Source organism: Mus pahari, chromosome 1, assembly GCF_900095145.1.
Source record: "Mus pahari chromosome 1, PAHARI_EIJ_v1.1, whole genome shotgun sequence".
NCBI classification, from domain to species: Eukaryota; Metazoa; Chordata; class Mammalia; order Rodentia; family Muridae; genus Mus; species Mus pahari.
The window spans coordinates 8515855-8532736 of NC_034590.1; the positions used below are offsets into that span (position 1 = coordinate 8515855).

Consider the following 16882-nt stretch of genomic DNA (forward strand, 5'->3'; position numbering starts at 1 on the left):
CTGTCCTGGAACTCACTCTGTAGACCATGCTGGCCTCGAACTCAGAAATCCGCCTGCCTCTGCCTCCCAAGTGCTGGGATTAAAGGCATGCGCCACCACCGCCCGGCAGGGCTGGAGCTTTTAGAGAGGGAGAAGAGAAGGAGGAGAGGAGACGAGACGAGGAGATGGAGGAGGCAGAGGAAGATGGAGGAAAGAGGAGGTGGAAGGAAGATGGAGAAGAACCATGTGGCTTGGAGAAGCTGCAAGCAGCAACGGATCTCATAGCTGGAGAACAGAGCAGTACAGTGGTAAATCTGCCCAATCTAGGTGTGTGGCTTATAAATATTGTAACTGAGTTGTCTGTTCTTTTCACGGGCTTATTGGGGTTGGAGATTTACTGCAACCCTTGACATTAAAGATTATATCTGAGAACCACACAGCTGAACAACAATAAATAAACAAACAAAAACTTTAAAACAAAGAAGTTAAGAAAAATATTCCTCAATACTTGTAAGGAAGCATGAGATTTTGTTTTGGGCTGCATTCACAGTTATCAGGGGGTGCATGTGGGTGGCCTATAAGCAGAGGTTAGCCACACCCACTGGCAGAGGCTATATAAAACAGGCTGTAACTCCTGTCTCTGCTTGGCAATGCTGCCAGAAAGCCTGGCTGTACCCAACGTGAATCCTAATTAACAGGAGCGCTGTACTTCTCTGACTCACCTGGGAGAAGATGGATGGAGCCATCAGAAGTTAAAAGTATTATTGGCAGCCATTTCTCAGCTACTTCTAATGGACGATCCGAACAAAATCTATACAGAGCAGAGAGAGAGGCAAAGTTTTCAAGTCTTCTCATTTCATAGAACTGTGGTGGTGCCAGCCAGATTTCTTTGGATAGGAAACATTCAGTTGCCTCTGATGGGGACAACCACTGTAAGACACAAAGGGAGACGCTTTGTAAGACTTATTCAGTCATCCGCCAGATCTGTGGTTGTTAGATGGGGATACAAGATCTACTTGATGTGAAAAACATTAACCTATGCAAAGGCCTTGCTAGAGCGCTCCAAGACGGCACGAGAACTCTCAGAGGCCCAGACACTGCCATGCACCGCTCGACCTGCTTTGTAAGGAGACTGAAGCAGGAAAACTGCTTGAGTCCAGGAGTTGAAGTCCTGCCTGGGTAAGATAATGAGGCCCTGTCTCAGAAAGAAAGAACTGGAGGCTAGAGAGCTGCCTCAGCGATTAAAATCAGTTGCAGCTCTTCCAGAGGACCAGAGTTGGGTTCCCAGCATCCACACAGGACAGCTCACAATAATCCAGAACTCAAGTTCTAGGGGATCCAGTGCTCTCCTCTGGGCTCCCTGGTCAGCTGCATGTGTGTTGAACAAAAATAATTAATAACAACCAAATAATAAATATAAATAACAACACTTACAACAATAAAATGCCAATTAAAATATTAAGAATTAGTAAATAAAATTTAAAAATCCTTCCAGTCACAAGAACCCACACATTACACAGCAACTCAATAAAATCTAATTTGTTTTGTTTTGTTTTGTTTTGTTCGAGACAGGGTTTCTCTGTGTAGCCCTGGCTGTTCTGGAACTCACTCTGTAGACCAGGCTGGCCTTGTTGGGGTCTCCCACCTCCACTAATCACTCTCCCTCTAAACATTATATTGTGCCCCCTACAGGCACACAAAATTGCTACGGAGAGGACCTCCCCAGATCTCCCAGAATGCAGCATCCTTTGGACCCGCCTACCTCGTCACCACCCACAATCCCTCGGACCGCCTACTATTGTTCAGACCGCCTCGATCCTTGGACCCGCCTACGTCGTCTCCGCCCACTATCACTCGGACCCACCTACTATTGTTCAGACCGCCTCGATCCTTGGACCCGCCTACGTCGTCTCCGCCCACTATCACTCGGACCCACCTACTATTGGACCGCCATGGCAACTTCAAAGAGACTCAAGGGCGGGCTGAGAATCTTTCCTTGTACTTAAGCAAGTCCGATTATTAAAACCTGGGAGCTCTGATCAGTGACTTGACAGGGCATTCATTTTCCTTTCGCAGCCTATTCTGTTTTAGGATGTTCATGCCCTTCAGTACGGACCCAGACCTAAGTGTTTCTGCGCACGCGGGAACACACAGGCCTCAAACTCAGAAATCCACCTGCCTCTGCTTCCCAAGTGCTGGGATTAAAGGCATGCGCCACCACTGCCCAGCAATAAAATCTATTTTCAGACACCAAAAATGCCTAAGTAAGTAAATAAATAAGTAAATAAATACATAAGAGAATGAAGTGACTCACCTATCTGCTCAAAGTCAATCCCAGACCAAGAGCACTGGGGGAACCTAACTGGCATCCAGGAGTCTTACTGACTGGAGCAGCCTGGAGCAGACGTGGAGGGCTCACACAGGGTAATATCTGGTGAGCATGTGCCTGAGAAGGGCTACCCAGAACTGAACTCCAAAGCTCTCCTGACTACTTACCTGTGCCTGGTGATGCCCAAGGAAAGAGCAACTACCTGGGAGGTTGCGGAATTCTAAATTCTCCAAGCTTACCTGAAGCCAAGATGTTTTCCAGTTTTCCCCAGCAGTGTATTCCCGAAAGAGGGAAAGCCTTATTTGAACGTAAGGAGCTTTTCCACACAAGTGGTCAGAGAAGGACCACATAATAGAACTGCAGGGAAATGAGCCCCAGGATGAACACTACTGTAGACCCACCTGCAAACCATTTTAAACACATCTCAAAAGGGTAAAGTCCATCTCTAATAACTTAACTGCCTTCCAGGAAAGGGCAACACTAGTTAAAAGAATAGCACAAAACCCTGCATTCAGCAACCTAAACACAATGCTAACATGCACTCAAAAACTTTAGAGCATGTTGATGTCAAACGCAGGGAAATGTGGTCCATAACTAAAACACATGCACACGCATAAAATAAAATCGTTTGTTAAAAGACAAATGTAGGGCTGGAGAGATGGCTCAGTGGTAAAGAGCACTGACTGCTCTTCCAGAGGTCCTGAGTTCAAATCCCAGCAACCACATGGTGGCTCACAACCACCTGTAATGGGATCTGATGACCTCTTCTGGTATGTCTGAGGACAACTACAGTAAGAGTACTCATATACATAAAATAAATAAATAAATCTTCAAAAAAAAAGATGAATTTAAAAACAGAGTCAAAGAGAAGCTCAAGGGCAATTATTACTACAGTTTAAGAGAGCAAAGCTATAGATCTCAGCAAGTGCTAGAGAAGGGAGATGGGGTGGATAAAGGGAGAGAGCTATGCTTTAAGTGGTCACCTGGTGGAGGGCGTTAGTGGAGTAGCTTAGAGAATGCCTAGGCAAGCACACCAGACTTTGGACAGTATCTAAAGGAAAGGATGGATGAAAAAGGCGTTTGTGAGTGACTCAAGAGAAGCAGGCAGGTCTGCATCCTCCATCATGGAAACTCTATAAGCATCTATACCAAGAGGTCTCTGAGAGGAAGTCTAGGTTGTGGCAAACTGACAAAACTATCGCACTGCCTGACTCTTCTATCTCCTGTTCTCAGCAGTCCCATTGGTTCAAAGATGTAAAAGAACTATCAACATAATAAAATAAAAAGGAAAAAAAGTAGCTTTATATTTAGTTACTTTTTATTCATGTGTTTTGACTGCTTAGAAATCTGTGTACCAGATGAGGACCAGAAGAGGGTGTCAGATCCTCTAGTACTGAGGTTATAGGCAGCTATAATGTTTCCAGAAATACTTACAGTTGATAATTCATAAGAAAAATGCAAACTTAAACAACAATTAAGATGGATGTGCCAGCGCATGCTTTTAATTGTAGCATTGAGGAGACAGAGGCAGTCAGAACTCTTGAGTTCAAGGTCAGCATGGTCTACAGAGTGAGTTTCAGGACAGCCAGGGGTACAGAGAGAAACCCTATCTCAAAAAACAAAATCAAATATAACAAAGCAAAAAACAGCCATTGAGTTTCCTCAGTTGGAATACTGAAAGAAAAAGGTTGAAATGAGTGTACGAGGCATCCATGTCCTTTGGGAGCCCAAGCGGTCTAACATATGTGTAACTGCAGGTACAAGAAACAGGGAGGGAGGGCGCCGGGCTTGGTGGCGCTGGCCTTTAATCCCAGCACTCGGGAGGCAGAGGCAGGAGGATTTCTGAGTTCAAGGCCAGCCTGGTCTACAAAGTGAGTTCCAGGACAGCCAGGGCTATATAGAGAAACCCTGTCTCGAAAAACCAAAAAAAGAAAAAAGAAAAAGAAACAGGGAGGGGAGCGAGAGACTAGCTCAATTGAGATCTGGAGAGGAAGCACCCTGCAGAAGGCCTGAGTTCAGTGCCCAGCACCCATTCAAGGTGGCTCACAACCTTCCTCAACTGCTCCAGGTGACTAGACACTTCTGGCATCAGTGGGCACCTGCAACTCACGTGCATATACTCTCACACGGGAACACAACTTAAAATAAGCCATTTTGTTTATTTTACAAAAGGAAAATAAAGGGCAGTTGAAAACATTTTTTGCATAAATAAAAGATGAACTTGAAGCGGTGGCTCACTCAAGACCTCGGGTCCTAGGCCTGAAGCCTAACTAATTGCCTGGTGCATAGCAAGTGACACAAAAAAAGAGAGGGAGGGAGGGATGGAGGGAGACAGACAGGCAGACAGACAGGCATGCGCGCAAGCAGAGAGAGAAAGGGGTTAGAAAGGGGACGAGGAAAGATGGAAAGGGAAAGGAGAGAGGGAGCGAAAGATGAAGGAGACGGGAACAGAGAAACAGGAAGAGATGAAGAAAGAAGAAAGTTAATGAGCCTGAAATCCTATAATGCGTTCTAGAAACCCGAATGAAAACGATTTAGGGCATGAAGTGAATTGCGAAGTGTCCAGAACAGGCAGTTGGGAGCACTGCCGAGCCCCGCTTAGGGTGAGAGTTGAGTCCCTGAGAGCCTAAAGCAAGGTCACACCTTTGGTCTGGGGTAAGGCACAGCGCACCCCGGGTGGCGGGTCCCCGCAACCCTTACCTGGTAGCCCACCACCTCGGCCAGGTCGGGCTCCACGCGCGGGGTGTCGCGCAGGCAGCACAGGAGGAAGGTGGTGTCGAAGCGGCGACTGCTTCGCCCATACGGAGTGAGCCAGCCGCCCCAGTCGTGCAGCGCCCAGATGTCAGGCGTACAGTCCAGGTGCGCGCACAGCTGGAGGAAGCAGCGCGGGTCACTGCGCACGCGCGAGCGCCATTCGGCCAGGCCGGCCGGAGGCGACAGCGCCAGACTGGGCTCCGGAGAAGCCGGAGCCGCGTCCCGTGGCCGCAGCAGTAGCACCCCCGCCTCCTCGAAGGTTTCGCGGATGGCACAGATGCGCAGCGCTACGTCATCGGGCAGCGCCGCGGGGTCCTTGTCGCCGTGGGACAGCCCGGGGAAGGGGGGTTGCCGAGGCGGCTCCGGGCCTAGGCCGAAGCGCGGCGGCGCGTGCCGAGGCGCGAACAGACGCACCCAGTCGGGCGAGCTGTCGGCCGCGTCCAGCACGCCGCCCGGGAAGACGTGCGCGCCGGGCATGAAGCGCTGGTTTTGCGCTCGCTGGAGAAGCAGCAGCCGGAAGCCTGCGGGGCTCGAGTGCGTCCAGCCTGCGGCCAACATCAAGGTGGCTGCCCGCCGCCAGCTGCTCGGGCCGCTCATGGCCGGCGTCCTTCAGATCCCCCTTAGGAAGTGGCCGGGTCGTAGAGTGGTGTCCGGAAGCCCGATGAATGTTGAGGGCCTGAGAAAGAGCTGGCCTGGAGGCTTCCGGAGGTTTGCTTGTGGGAGGAGCGTGATTCCCGCGCCAGAGTACCTCCTCGAGTGCCCTGTGCTTCAGTCGGGGTCATTCTCGTCCTGTCACAGCCCTGTCACAGCTGCTGCAGCCACCAGCCAGCCACTGGGAGTATGGGTGCCAGTATGGAATGGAAAACAATTTCTAGTTGTGAACCTTTCCCACTAAACGCAAGCGGCTAGGGACTAGGACTTTGTCCCCTACGCCGGCCTGTTGCCTGTAGGGCTGTTCCAAGAAGGTCTCTTGAACCATGCTAATAAACGAATGGGTGGATCAGATGCTACCTTAGACTAACTGCTAACTGTAGTTTGAATGTCTTTGGCGAGTCCCTGTCTCTCGGGGTAGTTTGTCTTAAGTTGTAGATGTTGTTATTGCCCGGGCACCTGAGGACCAGGGGAAATTCTCAGTGTGATTAGTTCTCTTCTTACGTGGGAGATGTTTAATTAGACTAGCAATGCTTCCCCTCCTCGCCAACCTTTCTTTTTCTTTTTCTCTTTCTTTTTCTGGTTTTTCGAGACAGGGTTTCTCTGTGTAGCCCTGGCCGCCCTGGAACTCACTCTATAGACCAGGCTGGCATTGAATTCAGAAATCCACCTGCCTCTGCCTCCCAAGTGCTGGGATCAAAGATGTGCGCCACCACTGCCCAGCTTCCTCTCTAATTTTTAAGTGGCTGGAGGACTTGCACGTCTAAGATCACCATGACTATTTTATTTTTTGGAAACAGCTTGTTTCTGTCTCCCTTTTTGCAGCTAGCTCTCAGTCAGCAACTCGTGCAAATCCCATCCTAATTGATCACATATTTTTAGGTGTTTGGATGAGTTAGGTTGTATTCTTGGGGCTACAGAGATGGTTTTGTTTTATGATTTGAGAAAGTATCATTATGTAGTCTTGGCTTTTTGGAAACTTGCTATGTAAACGTCCAGGCTGGCCTCAAACTCACAGAAATCTATCTGCTTGTCTCTGCCTCCCCGGGTGTAGGACTAATAAAGGTGTGTGCCAGCCTCATCATTTTTAAGTTGACTTTGGTTGTTGTTAATGTTAATGTGTGTAAAGATGGAGGTGTCTGCGTGCTTACTGCGTCTCCAGAAACAGAAAATGGGGTCACAGGTTGAGAAGCACCTGCCCTAGTAAGATAACCTGCCGCCTAGCCATGAGCCAACAGACTACCCTTGTCTAAACTGATGCTCTTGACACTGAAACAGGAATTTTGAGCTGAAATTCATTTCTAAATCTATTGTAGAGCCCAGGTATCATTATGGGAGCTTTCTTTTTACACGTATTACTTACTTATATTTGCAAGTGCCATTGAATGCATGTGGCGCGCAGAAGACAACTTGCAGGTGTCAGTTCTCTCCTCCCACAATGTAGGTCCTGGGTCATCAGGTTTAGCTGCAAGTGCCAGTACCTGCCTCCTGCCCCTCCCCCCAGCCACCTCACCAGCCCCCTACATTAAAACAATAAAATAAAAATCCTCTCTCCTCTGAGTGGTAACAGGATGACTCCTGTGTCTTTAAAGGACATACTGACAACTGTATAGTGGCTCGGTTGTGTGGGCCTGGCCTAGAGGCTATAGAGTGTGTACTAGGCAAGAAACAAGAGCTTCAATGAAAAGAATGGTAATAGAATAGGAAAAAGGGACTGGTGTAAAGTGCATTTAGGAAATAGACAACACAATGTGGTACTTAACTGACTATGTAGAGCAATGGATAGGGAGGAGTTACGTTCTGACTTAAGAGACTGGTGACCTTCCTTCAAATCCCTGGAGTGATAATATTATGTGTGAGACACTTAAAACTTTGACAGTGTACTTGCGTAATACTTGCCAAAGCCAATAAGGTTAAAAAGTTATTACTACAGATGGCTAACCGGTTACACAAGAGATTAAACGTTTTCAGGAAGGGCACATTCACTGAAATGGCTCTGTGGTTTTGTGACTCTTAATGTTTAGTTTGATACCAGCTGTTTTGTTCCCGGATTCTGGTCACTCCAGAACAAATCAACCAAGGCCTGGAGTACAAAGCGAAGCAGCAGAAGTGGTGTTCCTGCATTTAGTTTTGTAGTGCTAGCGGGTCATAACCACACCTTTGGCTGTGCTGGGCAAATATCACACCTCTATACTGCAGTACTACTAGCCTGTGGTTTTCTGAGACAGTGCCTGACAGTGTGGGCCAAGGCGGCCTCAAGCACCTGATTGTCCAAAAATCAGCCTCTGGAGTCCTAATGTGCATCTGCACAGTCAGAAAGAAGCTAGGTTTTTATATTGTGTGTGTGTGTGTGTGTGTGTGTGCGCGCGCGCGCGCGCGTGTGTGTGTGTGTGTGTGTGTGTGTGTGTGTGTGTATTTGAGTGTTTGAATTGCACAGAAGTACAAGTACCTTCAGAGGCTAAAAGAGGTGTCTGATATCCACGGACCTGAAGTCACAGGAAATTATGAGCTGCCCAAAGTAGGCTCTAGGAACTGAACCCAGGTCTTCTGTAAAAGCAACAAGCACTCTTGACCACAAGCCATTGCTCCAACCCAGAAACTGAATCTTAACCAATACAGAACCATCTCCAAGGCCATCTCACCACCGTGGCTCTTCTGTCCAGTACGCTTTGTAGTGATGTATTACCAGTTTCATGGAACCAGAGATGAAATCAACGTTCTGTATTGTAGCCAAGAATCCACACAGAAGCAAGGAATTGAACCTCACCATCAGGAGAGATACAAATACAGATCTAATCTTCCAAGCTCAGAGAAATAATCATGTACTAACTATTCCAAACCGTCATGGCTTAAAACAATAAGCATTTGTTATACCTTCTGTGGATAAAGAATTTGGGAAAATTTGGCTGAGTGGCTTTGACTCAGTATATCCCCTATGAGACTTGGGTCAGCCTGTCATCCAGGGCCTGACTGGGCTCAATGGATCCCGTTCCTTAATGAATCACATGACTGTGAATTACCACGTGGGGCTTTCCATTTGGCTGCCTGCCTGGCTATCGGAGATTTGTTGGCTCTGGTGTCTCTAACTTAGCCTCAGAAGTTACGCTCTGTAGAGGAGTGGTTCTGATGCTTTGATTTAATTGGAGAATCTGTGTTTACTGATGCTGAAGGTCCTTGCCCCCAGTTGGTTTTTGATCTATCAACAAAGATGCCACTGACCAATAGACGGGACTTCCAGGTTCCTACAGGCTAGGAGAGAGGAGAGGGCAGAGGAGGAGAATTGAGATATGAGGAGGAAGGAGACAGAACAGACTTGGAGCTTCAGGGGAACTTTTCCAAAATGTAGGCGGAAAGGGAAAACAGCCCATGGAAAGACAGCCTGAAAATGTCTTGGGTAGCAAGACCAGTTGGCTTCAGAGAAGGTAACTGGGCAACTGAGCTGAGGGTAGATTTAGAGGTGTTGAACTGTGGTGGTATTCTGTCTGGACTTCAGCCCCACAGTTACCTGGCAGCAGCCAGGTATGCCCCTCCCCAGTTACCTGGCAACAGTCAGGTAGGCCTGGACCACTCTAAAAGGGGCTGCTTGCCCCCTCCTCTCTCTCTTGCTCTCTTACTCTTGTCTTTCCTTTGCCCCTTGTCTCTTGCTCCACTTCTCTCCCCATTCCCTTCCCCCCTCTCTCCACATGGTCATGGCCAGCCTCTCCTTCTCTACTCTCCCCTTCTCTCTGCCTTTCTCTGCACCTACTACCCTCTTAACTCCCCTCCCCATGCCCTGAATAAACTCTGCTCTGTACCATACTGGTCGGTTGTGTGACTGGTCCCTCAGGGGAAAGGAATGCCTTGGCATGGGCCCCGCCGAGACATCCCCTTCCCCCACACCCTGCCAGAACATATTCTTATATTTCTTTCTCCTTTTATGATCATAACAAGCTAGGAGTAAAGGTAACTGGGCAACTAAGGTGAGGGCAGACTTAGAGGTGTTGAGCAAGGAGTAGAAAAAGGTAAGGTCACGCTAGGCAAGGGAGGCATAGGAGAGCCCAGCTATTGAGCCAGTAAGGCAGCTTAAAAATGAGGTAATGTAGCCGGGCAGTGGTTCTCCCGCCTTTAATCCCAACACTCAGGAGGCAGAGGCAGGTGGATTTCTGAGTTCCAGGCCAGCCTGGTCTACAAAGTGAGTTCCAGGACAGCCAGGGCTATACAGAGAAACCCTGTCTCGAAAAACAAAAAAAAAAAAAAAAAAAAAAAAAAAAAAAAAAAAAAGCAAATGTGTGTGTCTTTCATCTGCAGATCCAAGATAGCTTCTGGGTGGATGTGCATCTGTGAGCTCAAAGCCGTGTAGTCAAAACTACCCTCTACTACAACACTCCATTATCCCTGCTGTCCCCTGTTACATCAGTCAGTTCCAGCTAATAACAGGAAAGATGATCTGGGGTCATCTTGGAGGCTGGCTATCACAGTGAATTGATATCACTTGGAGGCTGGTTATCACAGTGAATTGATATCACTTGGAGGCTGGCTATCACAGTGAATGAGGCTGTCTAGCTTGTTACCCTCAGCAGTGGGGGTTAAACCCAGAGCTTCCCCAATGCAAGACAAGAATTCTACCAGTGAACCACAACTCCAGCCCTAGCCATCTAGAAATAATACGAAAACATTAAAGATGCCTATCACACTTGGCTCAACATTTAAGTGCAGTAATGTAGATGTTTGATCAACTTGGGTTTCCATATATGTAAATGCTATGAACAAAACAAAACAAAACAAAAGAAAAGAACTAGCAGTAAAGTTGACACAACAAACTAGAAAATTTAACATCTGGAAGCATTAGTTTTTAGGAAAAGTAGAGGGAAAACCTACAATTTCAAGAAGAAACTACAGAAAAGAAAAGACAGACCATAATGGTTTACTTAGGGCCATAAACCTAGCAAGTGTTTGAATCTGGCTCTATTCTGCCCTGCATGTTCTCAGACCTCTCTCTCCTGTTCTGCAAGGTGGGCGCTAGCTCTGTGCCAGCAGCTGCAGGCCCCCACAGCAGGAAGTGCATACAGGGACTCTTTACAAGCATTACCCTTACTTGTGTGCCAGTAGGGCACCAGGAAGCAGGTGGCTTTCCTTACAGGCCACTCACTTCACAGCCAAAACTACTTGATATTCTGTTGAAATGATCCTTCCCAACTATCTTCACAACAAGGAAATTCTTATATGTTTTATCAGGACATATATAAAACTCTGAAAGAAAGGGGGGCATTTTGTCAGGTCATATCGCTATTTCCCTAGGTTCCTGAAGTCTTCCTTCAGCCTCAAGTTAAACAAGACCACATACATTTCTGCTATTCGTTGTTGGGGGTCCCTGCAAATGCCATGGCCAATAGAGTAACATCTGCATGAAACACGAAGGAAATCGGATTCAGCATGATTCCGTAGCTGGTTCAAACATTGTGGGTTTGGCACCAGGCAGTTTAGGCATAATAAAGTACAGAACAATTTGGGAGGGGAGGAAGTTTGCTGGCATAACACAATTGTGTGTACACAATGAGGTGCAATTACGTTGGAAGTACATGCCACTTCTTCCGTGAAGACGGGTTCTAGAGATAGGGTACGTGTATTATCGTAAGGACCCCGGGGAGGATCTGGTGTGGTCTTGGTAACAGAGATCACTTAGATTATTAACTATTTCCTGACTGTGGGAGCTTGAGGCCCTACAGATAGTGCAGGGGTTGTCTACACTGTTAGCCACCTCCGTTTCCAGTCTTCCAGGTGGAAAGTGGGTTATAGATCTTTTCCCTTGAAAAGAAAACCCTGTATGCTTAATTTTTCTTGTTTCCCTGGTGCTATCCCATGAGTGCAAAGACCTTTGTGCTGCCAGCAATTCAATGTTGGGTCTTTCAGTTAAGAGAATGGAGACACTGTATTGAAGGTTTATTTCAGTGGTAGAGAATTTGCCGGCTTTGACCCTGTAGTGTAAAACAACAAGGCACTCTCTGCCAAACCTGAGGGACTGAGTTTGGGCCCAAGAACCTACCACCAGGCAGGAGAACCCTGACTTCTGTGATTTGCCCTCTCTCCTTTCGTGAGTGCATAGTAGCACAAAAGAGAAACTTGAAAAGCGATCCAAGAAAGCCTAAAGTAATCTGTGTTAAAGGAACTGTGTTGCCAAATTTGTCTTGTTAGACTTGCTTGTTTTAATTTATGTGTGTGTGTGTGTGTATGTTGCCTGCATGTTTGTGTACTGTGTGCTTCCCCTGTGCCCATGGAGGTCAGAGAGGTCATTAGGTTCCCTGGAACTGGAGTTACAGACAGTTGTAAGGTGCCATGTGGGTGCTGGAATTGAAGCCAGGTCCTCTGGAAGTGGTCAGTGCTCTTAACCACTGAGCTATCTATCTCTCTAGTGTAAAAAAAAAAAAAATCTACTGCTTTTGCTATATTGACCCAGTGAGAGATCTCACTCTGTTTTGTAAAATGGAAACTGCCCTAAATTGTGAATTGTGAATAAAAACCAATTAGAGCTATGTCTTAGTTACTGTTCTATAAAGCTAAAATTTAAATGGCACTTTTCTGGAGTTTCCAGAAATCCATTGGTGGGTGGGGGTAGAATGGATGGTAACCAGTAGGGACCAGGTAGTCCAGCAGTGGCTGCCTGCCTGCTTGCACTCAGGAGAGGCTAAGAGCCAGATACCTCAGCAGTCCCACTGTGGAGCTGAAGGCCTGGCAGAGTCCTGGAAAGTCACTGGCCTTTGGTGCACATTAGAGGACTGAAGAAGCCCGGGTCTGATGTCATCAGAAGATTGGAGGGTCACGGAGCAGTAATAGATGGACTTGCTCTGTTTATATCGGGCCACCTGTTTGATGGTGACACACTGAGGGCAGACCTCCCTTCTTTGTGGGACCGTGAAAAGCAGCCTGTTTTGGTGGAATGAGGCTTGCTCCTGAGACCCAGTAGAAAACTTTACAAGGGACGGAACAGTGAGCCATGTTCCAAGAAACAGGTGCCTAACTCCATAGAGTCCCCAAGTCCATAATTCTGTGACTATCAGTCACGAAGACAAAGCCCCAAGCTCCTGACATTCTAGCTAGACTCCACCCTCACAGTTACCTGACTATAGCCAGGTATGTTCCTCCCCACAGCTACCCTGCAACTATAAGACAGCCTGGCCCACTATAAAAGGGGCTGCTTGGGACCTCCTCTCTCTTTTTAAGCTCTTACCTTTCCTACTCTCATCTCTAGCCCTCCTTCTCTCCTTCTCCCTTCCCCCCTTTCTCCACATTGCCATGGCCGGCCTCTCTCTCGCTCTTTCTACCTTCTCTCTTTCTCCCTGCCTTTCTACAATAAAGCTCTAAAACCATAGACTGTCTCTGCTCATCAAGGCCTGCTGCACTTGAGAGATGGGATAGGCTTTCTCCTAAGGAGCAGCATTTAACCTCCTGCCGGAAGACCTTCCTGCGCTCCAGCCACGGACAGGACCAGGGACTCTCGCCCTCGTGGGAATCACACAGTATGTCCCCCTCTCCCTGCCCTCTCCTCCCTTTAGCCCCGGGGCTGACTGAGCCACCCCTGTGGCCCCCATCCTGTTCTCAGCTCTTCTGTGGTGTCCAGCGGTGTCTGGGATGCTGAGGCTGAGAACCTGGTACCTAGGCCTGCCCCTGGTCCACCACCCACTGAGCTGGGGCCAGTGGCTTCACACAGCCAGAAGCCCACCCGGGGCTGAGTGGAAAGTGTGCGGCAGTCCTTCCGCATCCGCCCGCCCAGAGCACTGGAACTCAGGCAGGACACCTGCTTTCTCTCACTCCCTCTTTCCCCATGCTCCCTGCCCTGTGCCCCTCAGGAAGGCTGACTCACCAGAGGACATATTAAGAAGAGGGGAGGAATAACCATCTCTTTAATGAAATAGTGTACTGAACCTCCCCAGAAAGCACACTCCCGTGCAGTTACTTGCAGTCTGTCTGTCCTGCATTTCAGATTTTTTCCCTTTTTCTTAATTTTATTTTAAATTGTCTTCTAACTTTTAGATACTGGCCAAAGCCTACACATGCCTTCCCCTGTGTTCAGGATTTTCTTCTTCTTTCTGAAGCTCCCCCCCCCCTTGCCTTTCATGCTTACAACTGGCATGGCTTTCCTTCTTCCTCCACCTCCTCCTGACAGCTGTCAAGATTACAGCTTGCCTGCCCTGTGCTTTTTCTCATAAACTAGAATAAAATTGGCCTCCAACTTCAACATAGTGAAAGAAGAGAACTGATTCCTGTAATTGGTCTCTGACCTCCAAACAAGTGTCATGGCACTCACACATGCACACACACACACACACACACTCACATGAATTAGAGATAGGTAGATGATAGATAGGTAGATAAATGATAGATGATAGGTAGATAAATGATAGATGATAGGTAGATGATAGGTGGGTAGATAAATGATAGGTAGATAGGTGGATCATAGATGGTAGCTAGATAAATGATAGATGATAGATAAGTAGATGATAGATATATGGTAGAGATATGTTAATAGATAAGAGAGATGATATATAGATCGATAATATAGATAGCTAGATAGATGACAGATATAATAAAACTTTGACGGCATAACTTTGTCTCCCCTCTTCCTGCCACTTTCCTTTTTTCCTCTCAAACGCTGATAAATTTGCCCTTGAGCTCCCCTCTGAGTCCATTTTTAAACTCTTTCCTTATTCATGAGACTAAAAATCTCAAAAGAGAACACTGGATTCTCTAGTAACGGGAGAATGTGAAAGAGGTTTGCCTTAGTCCTCTTCTGCTAAGAGGGAGAGCAAAGGTCCTTGAGAACTTTCTTGCCCTGGGTGAGCAGTGGCTCAGTGGCTGGGGTTCTGGAAAATCAAGGGCCATCAAAGCCACAAGAGTCCCAAAGCTTCCAGGTCCTTCGTCTCAGGAACTTGAAGAATGAGTGTCACCAACATTGAGGAGGGTGGGGTTTTCTCTTTCTTTCTTTCTTTCTTTCTTTCTTTCTTTCTTTCTTTCTTTCTTTCTTTCTTTCTTTCTTTCTTCCTTTCTTTCTTTCTTTTTTGTTTTGTTTATCGAGACATGATTTCTCTGTGTAGCCCTGGCTGTCCTGGAACTCACTTTGTAGACCAGGCTGGCATCGAACTCAGAAATCCGCCTGCCTCTGCCTCCCAAGTGTTTGGACTTAAGGCGTGCGCCACCACCACCCAGCGGGGTTTTCAAAAGGAGCTTATGATTGTAGGTTCATAGCTGGGAGCTTAGGAGAAGGAAGCAAGTGGGTATCCTGTAGAGCAAAGGCAGGACTCAAGAGAAGGCTTGTCCTACTGCTCTTCCTACTGCTTCCTCCTGGCTAATCCAGTCAGCTCACACAGGGGATGTTCATGCACTTTCCATCCTAGTGTCTAGACTGGACCACTGGCCACGCCCTCTCACACAGCTTCCAGCCAGCTTCTCTAAGAAAGGTGGCAATGAGCAGGGCTGCCAGCATGGTCCAGAGGGTGAAAGTGCATGTTGCCAAACCCGATGACCTGACTTTGCTCCCCAACACTCACATGGTGGAAAGTCAGAACCAACGCCTTCAAGTTGTTCTCAAACTTCCACACATGTGTCACACACACATGCACACACAAACACACACACACACACACACAAATAACAAAAGAGAAAAAAGCGAGAAGAGGAAGGAAATAATAAATAGGAGACTGGAGACATGGCTCAACAATTAAGACTATGTGCTGATCTTGCAGAGGACCTGAGTTCAGTTTCCAGCACCCAGGTTGGGCAGCTCATAACTGCCAGTCACCACAGCTCCAGAGATCCAATGCCCTCTTCTGGTGTCCACGGGGCGGCAGTCACATGCACATGCACATTCACACACACACACACACACACACACATACACACACACAGCGAGAGACAGAGACAGAGAGAGAGAGAGAGAGAGAGAGAGAGAGAGAATAAAATATTTTTTAAAAGAAAGAAAGATAAAGCTAGCGAGCAAGAAAAGAATGCAGAACCCAAATCAGTGCTTCTCAAACACTTCTGGCATCACTGGCCTCCAGTAAGGACAGAACTATCCATAGACCATAGAACCAATATTGCTTCTAGTTATTAACTATCAGAAAAAGGAAAGCAGCCAGGCATGGTAGTGCATGCCTTTAAATAACAGTACTCGGGAGGCAGAGGAAGGCAGATGTCTGTGAGTCTCAGGCCAGCCTGGTCTACATAATGAAATCCAGGACAGCCAGGACCACACACACACACACACACACACACACACACACACACACACACACGCGCGCGCGCGCGCACGCGCACGCGCGCGCCCTGTCTTAAAAGGAGGAGGAGGAGGGAGGGGAAAGAGAGAGAGAGAGAGAGAGAGAGAGAGAGAGAGAAGAGAGAGAGGAAGGAAGGAAGGAAGGAAGGAAGGAAGGAAGGAAGGAAGGAAGAGAAAATAAAAGAAAGCACAATTGGTTCGTGTAAGAAAGGAGTCATATACATTACCTTCTGAGAGTGAGGGTTGTTAGTAAAAAGGACCTTGCCTGAAGCCATGAGTGCCTGTCAGGAGAGCATTAGAAGGAGAGGTACAGGGGTACTACAGAGCTGGCTGCCATCCATCTTCACTGCCAGTTTATTCACAGTAGACAAGAAATGGAAAACCCAGTGACTTGGGGATCACAGTGTGACAGCCAAAGGAAAGGTCAGGTGTGCCTTTAGAATATCTTCATTCCTGACAGAGCCGCTCTATAGCCCTGTGTTCTGTTTCCTAAACAGCATTGATAGTGTGCATATGAGTATTAACTTTTGAAAGGATTAGTTACAATACTGGCTTCTGCGGAATCTGAGAAAACAAAACAAAACAAAACAAACAAACAAACAAACGCACGCCAGGCTTCATTCATGCCAGGATCTGGAGACAAATCACTCAACAGTGGTTTACTCTCAGCCATTGAATACCCGGAGTAGTCACCATTGCATAAGGCAGGACTCTGGCATCCAGGAGACAGAACAGCCGATCCAGCTCAGCCGCCAAGAGCACTAGCTGCTTTTCTTTTCTGTTTCGTTTTGTTGTTTGAAACAAAGTATCTCTATGTAGCCCTGGCTGTCTGGAGCTCACTAGGTAGACCAGGCTGACCTCGAACTCACAGATTCTCCTGCCTCTGCCCCAGTGCTGGGATCAAAGGTGTGCGCCAGCACCGC

The 16882-nt window shown here is 47.5% G+C and overlaps 1 protein-coding gene across 1 annotated transcript in view; it reads right to left on the reverse strand.

The window, feature by feature from the left end:
* Positions 1–5944, reverse strand: part of Nudt19 (nudix hydrolase 19) — a 10313-nt gene extending 4369 nt beyond the window's left edge. Inside the window, exons 1-2 of the mRNA XM_021211889.2 lie at positions 5009–5944; positions 702–909 (exon numbers count right to left, since the gene is read on the reverse strand). Of these exons, the coding sequence (XP_021067548.1) occupies positions 702–909; positions 5009–5659 (859 nt within the window). The 5' untranslated portion in view covers positions 5660–5944. The remainder of the gene's footprint in view (positions 1–701; positions 910–5008) is intronic.
* Positions 5945–16882: the final 10938 nt, after the last annotated feature.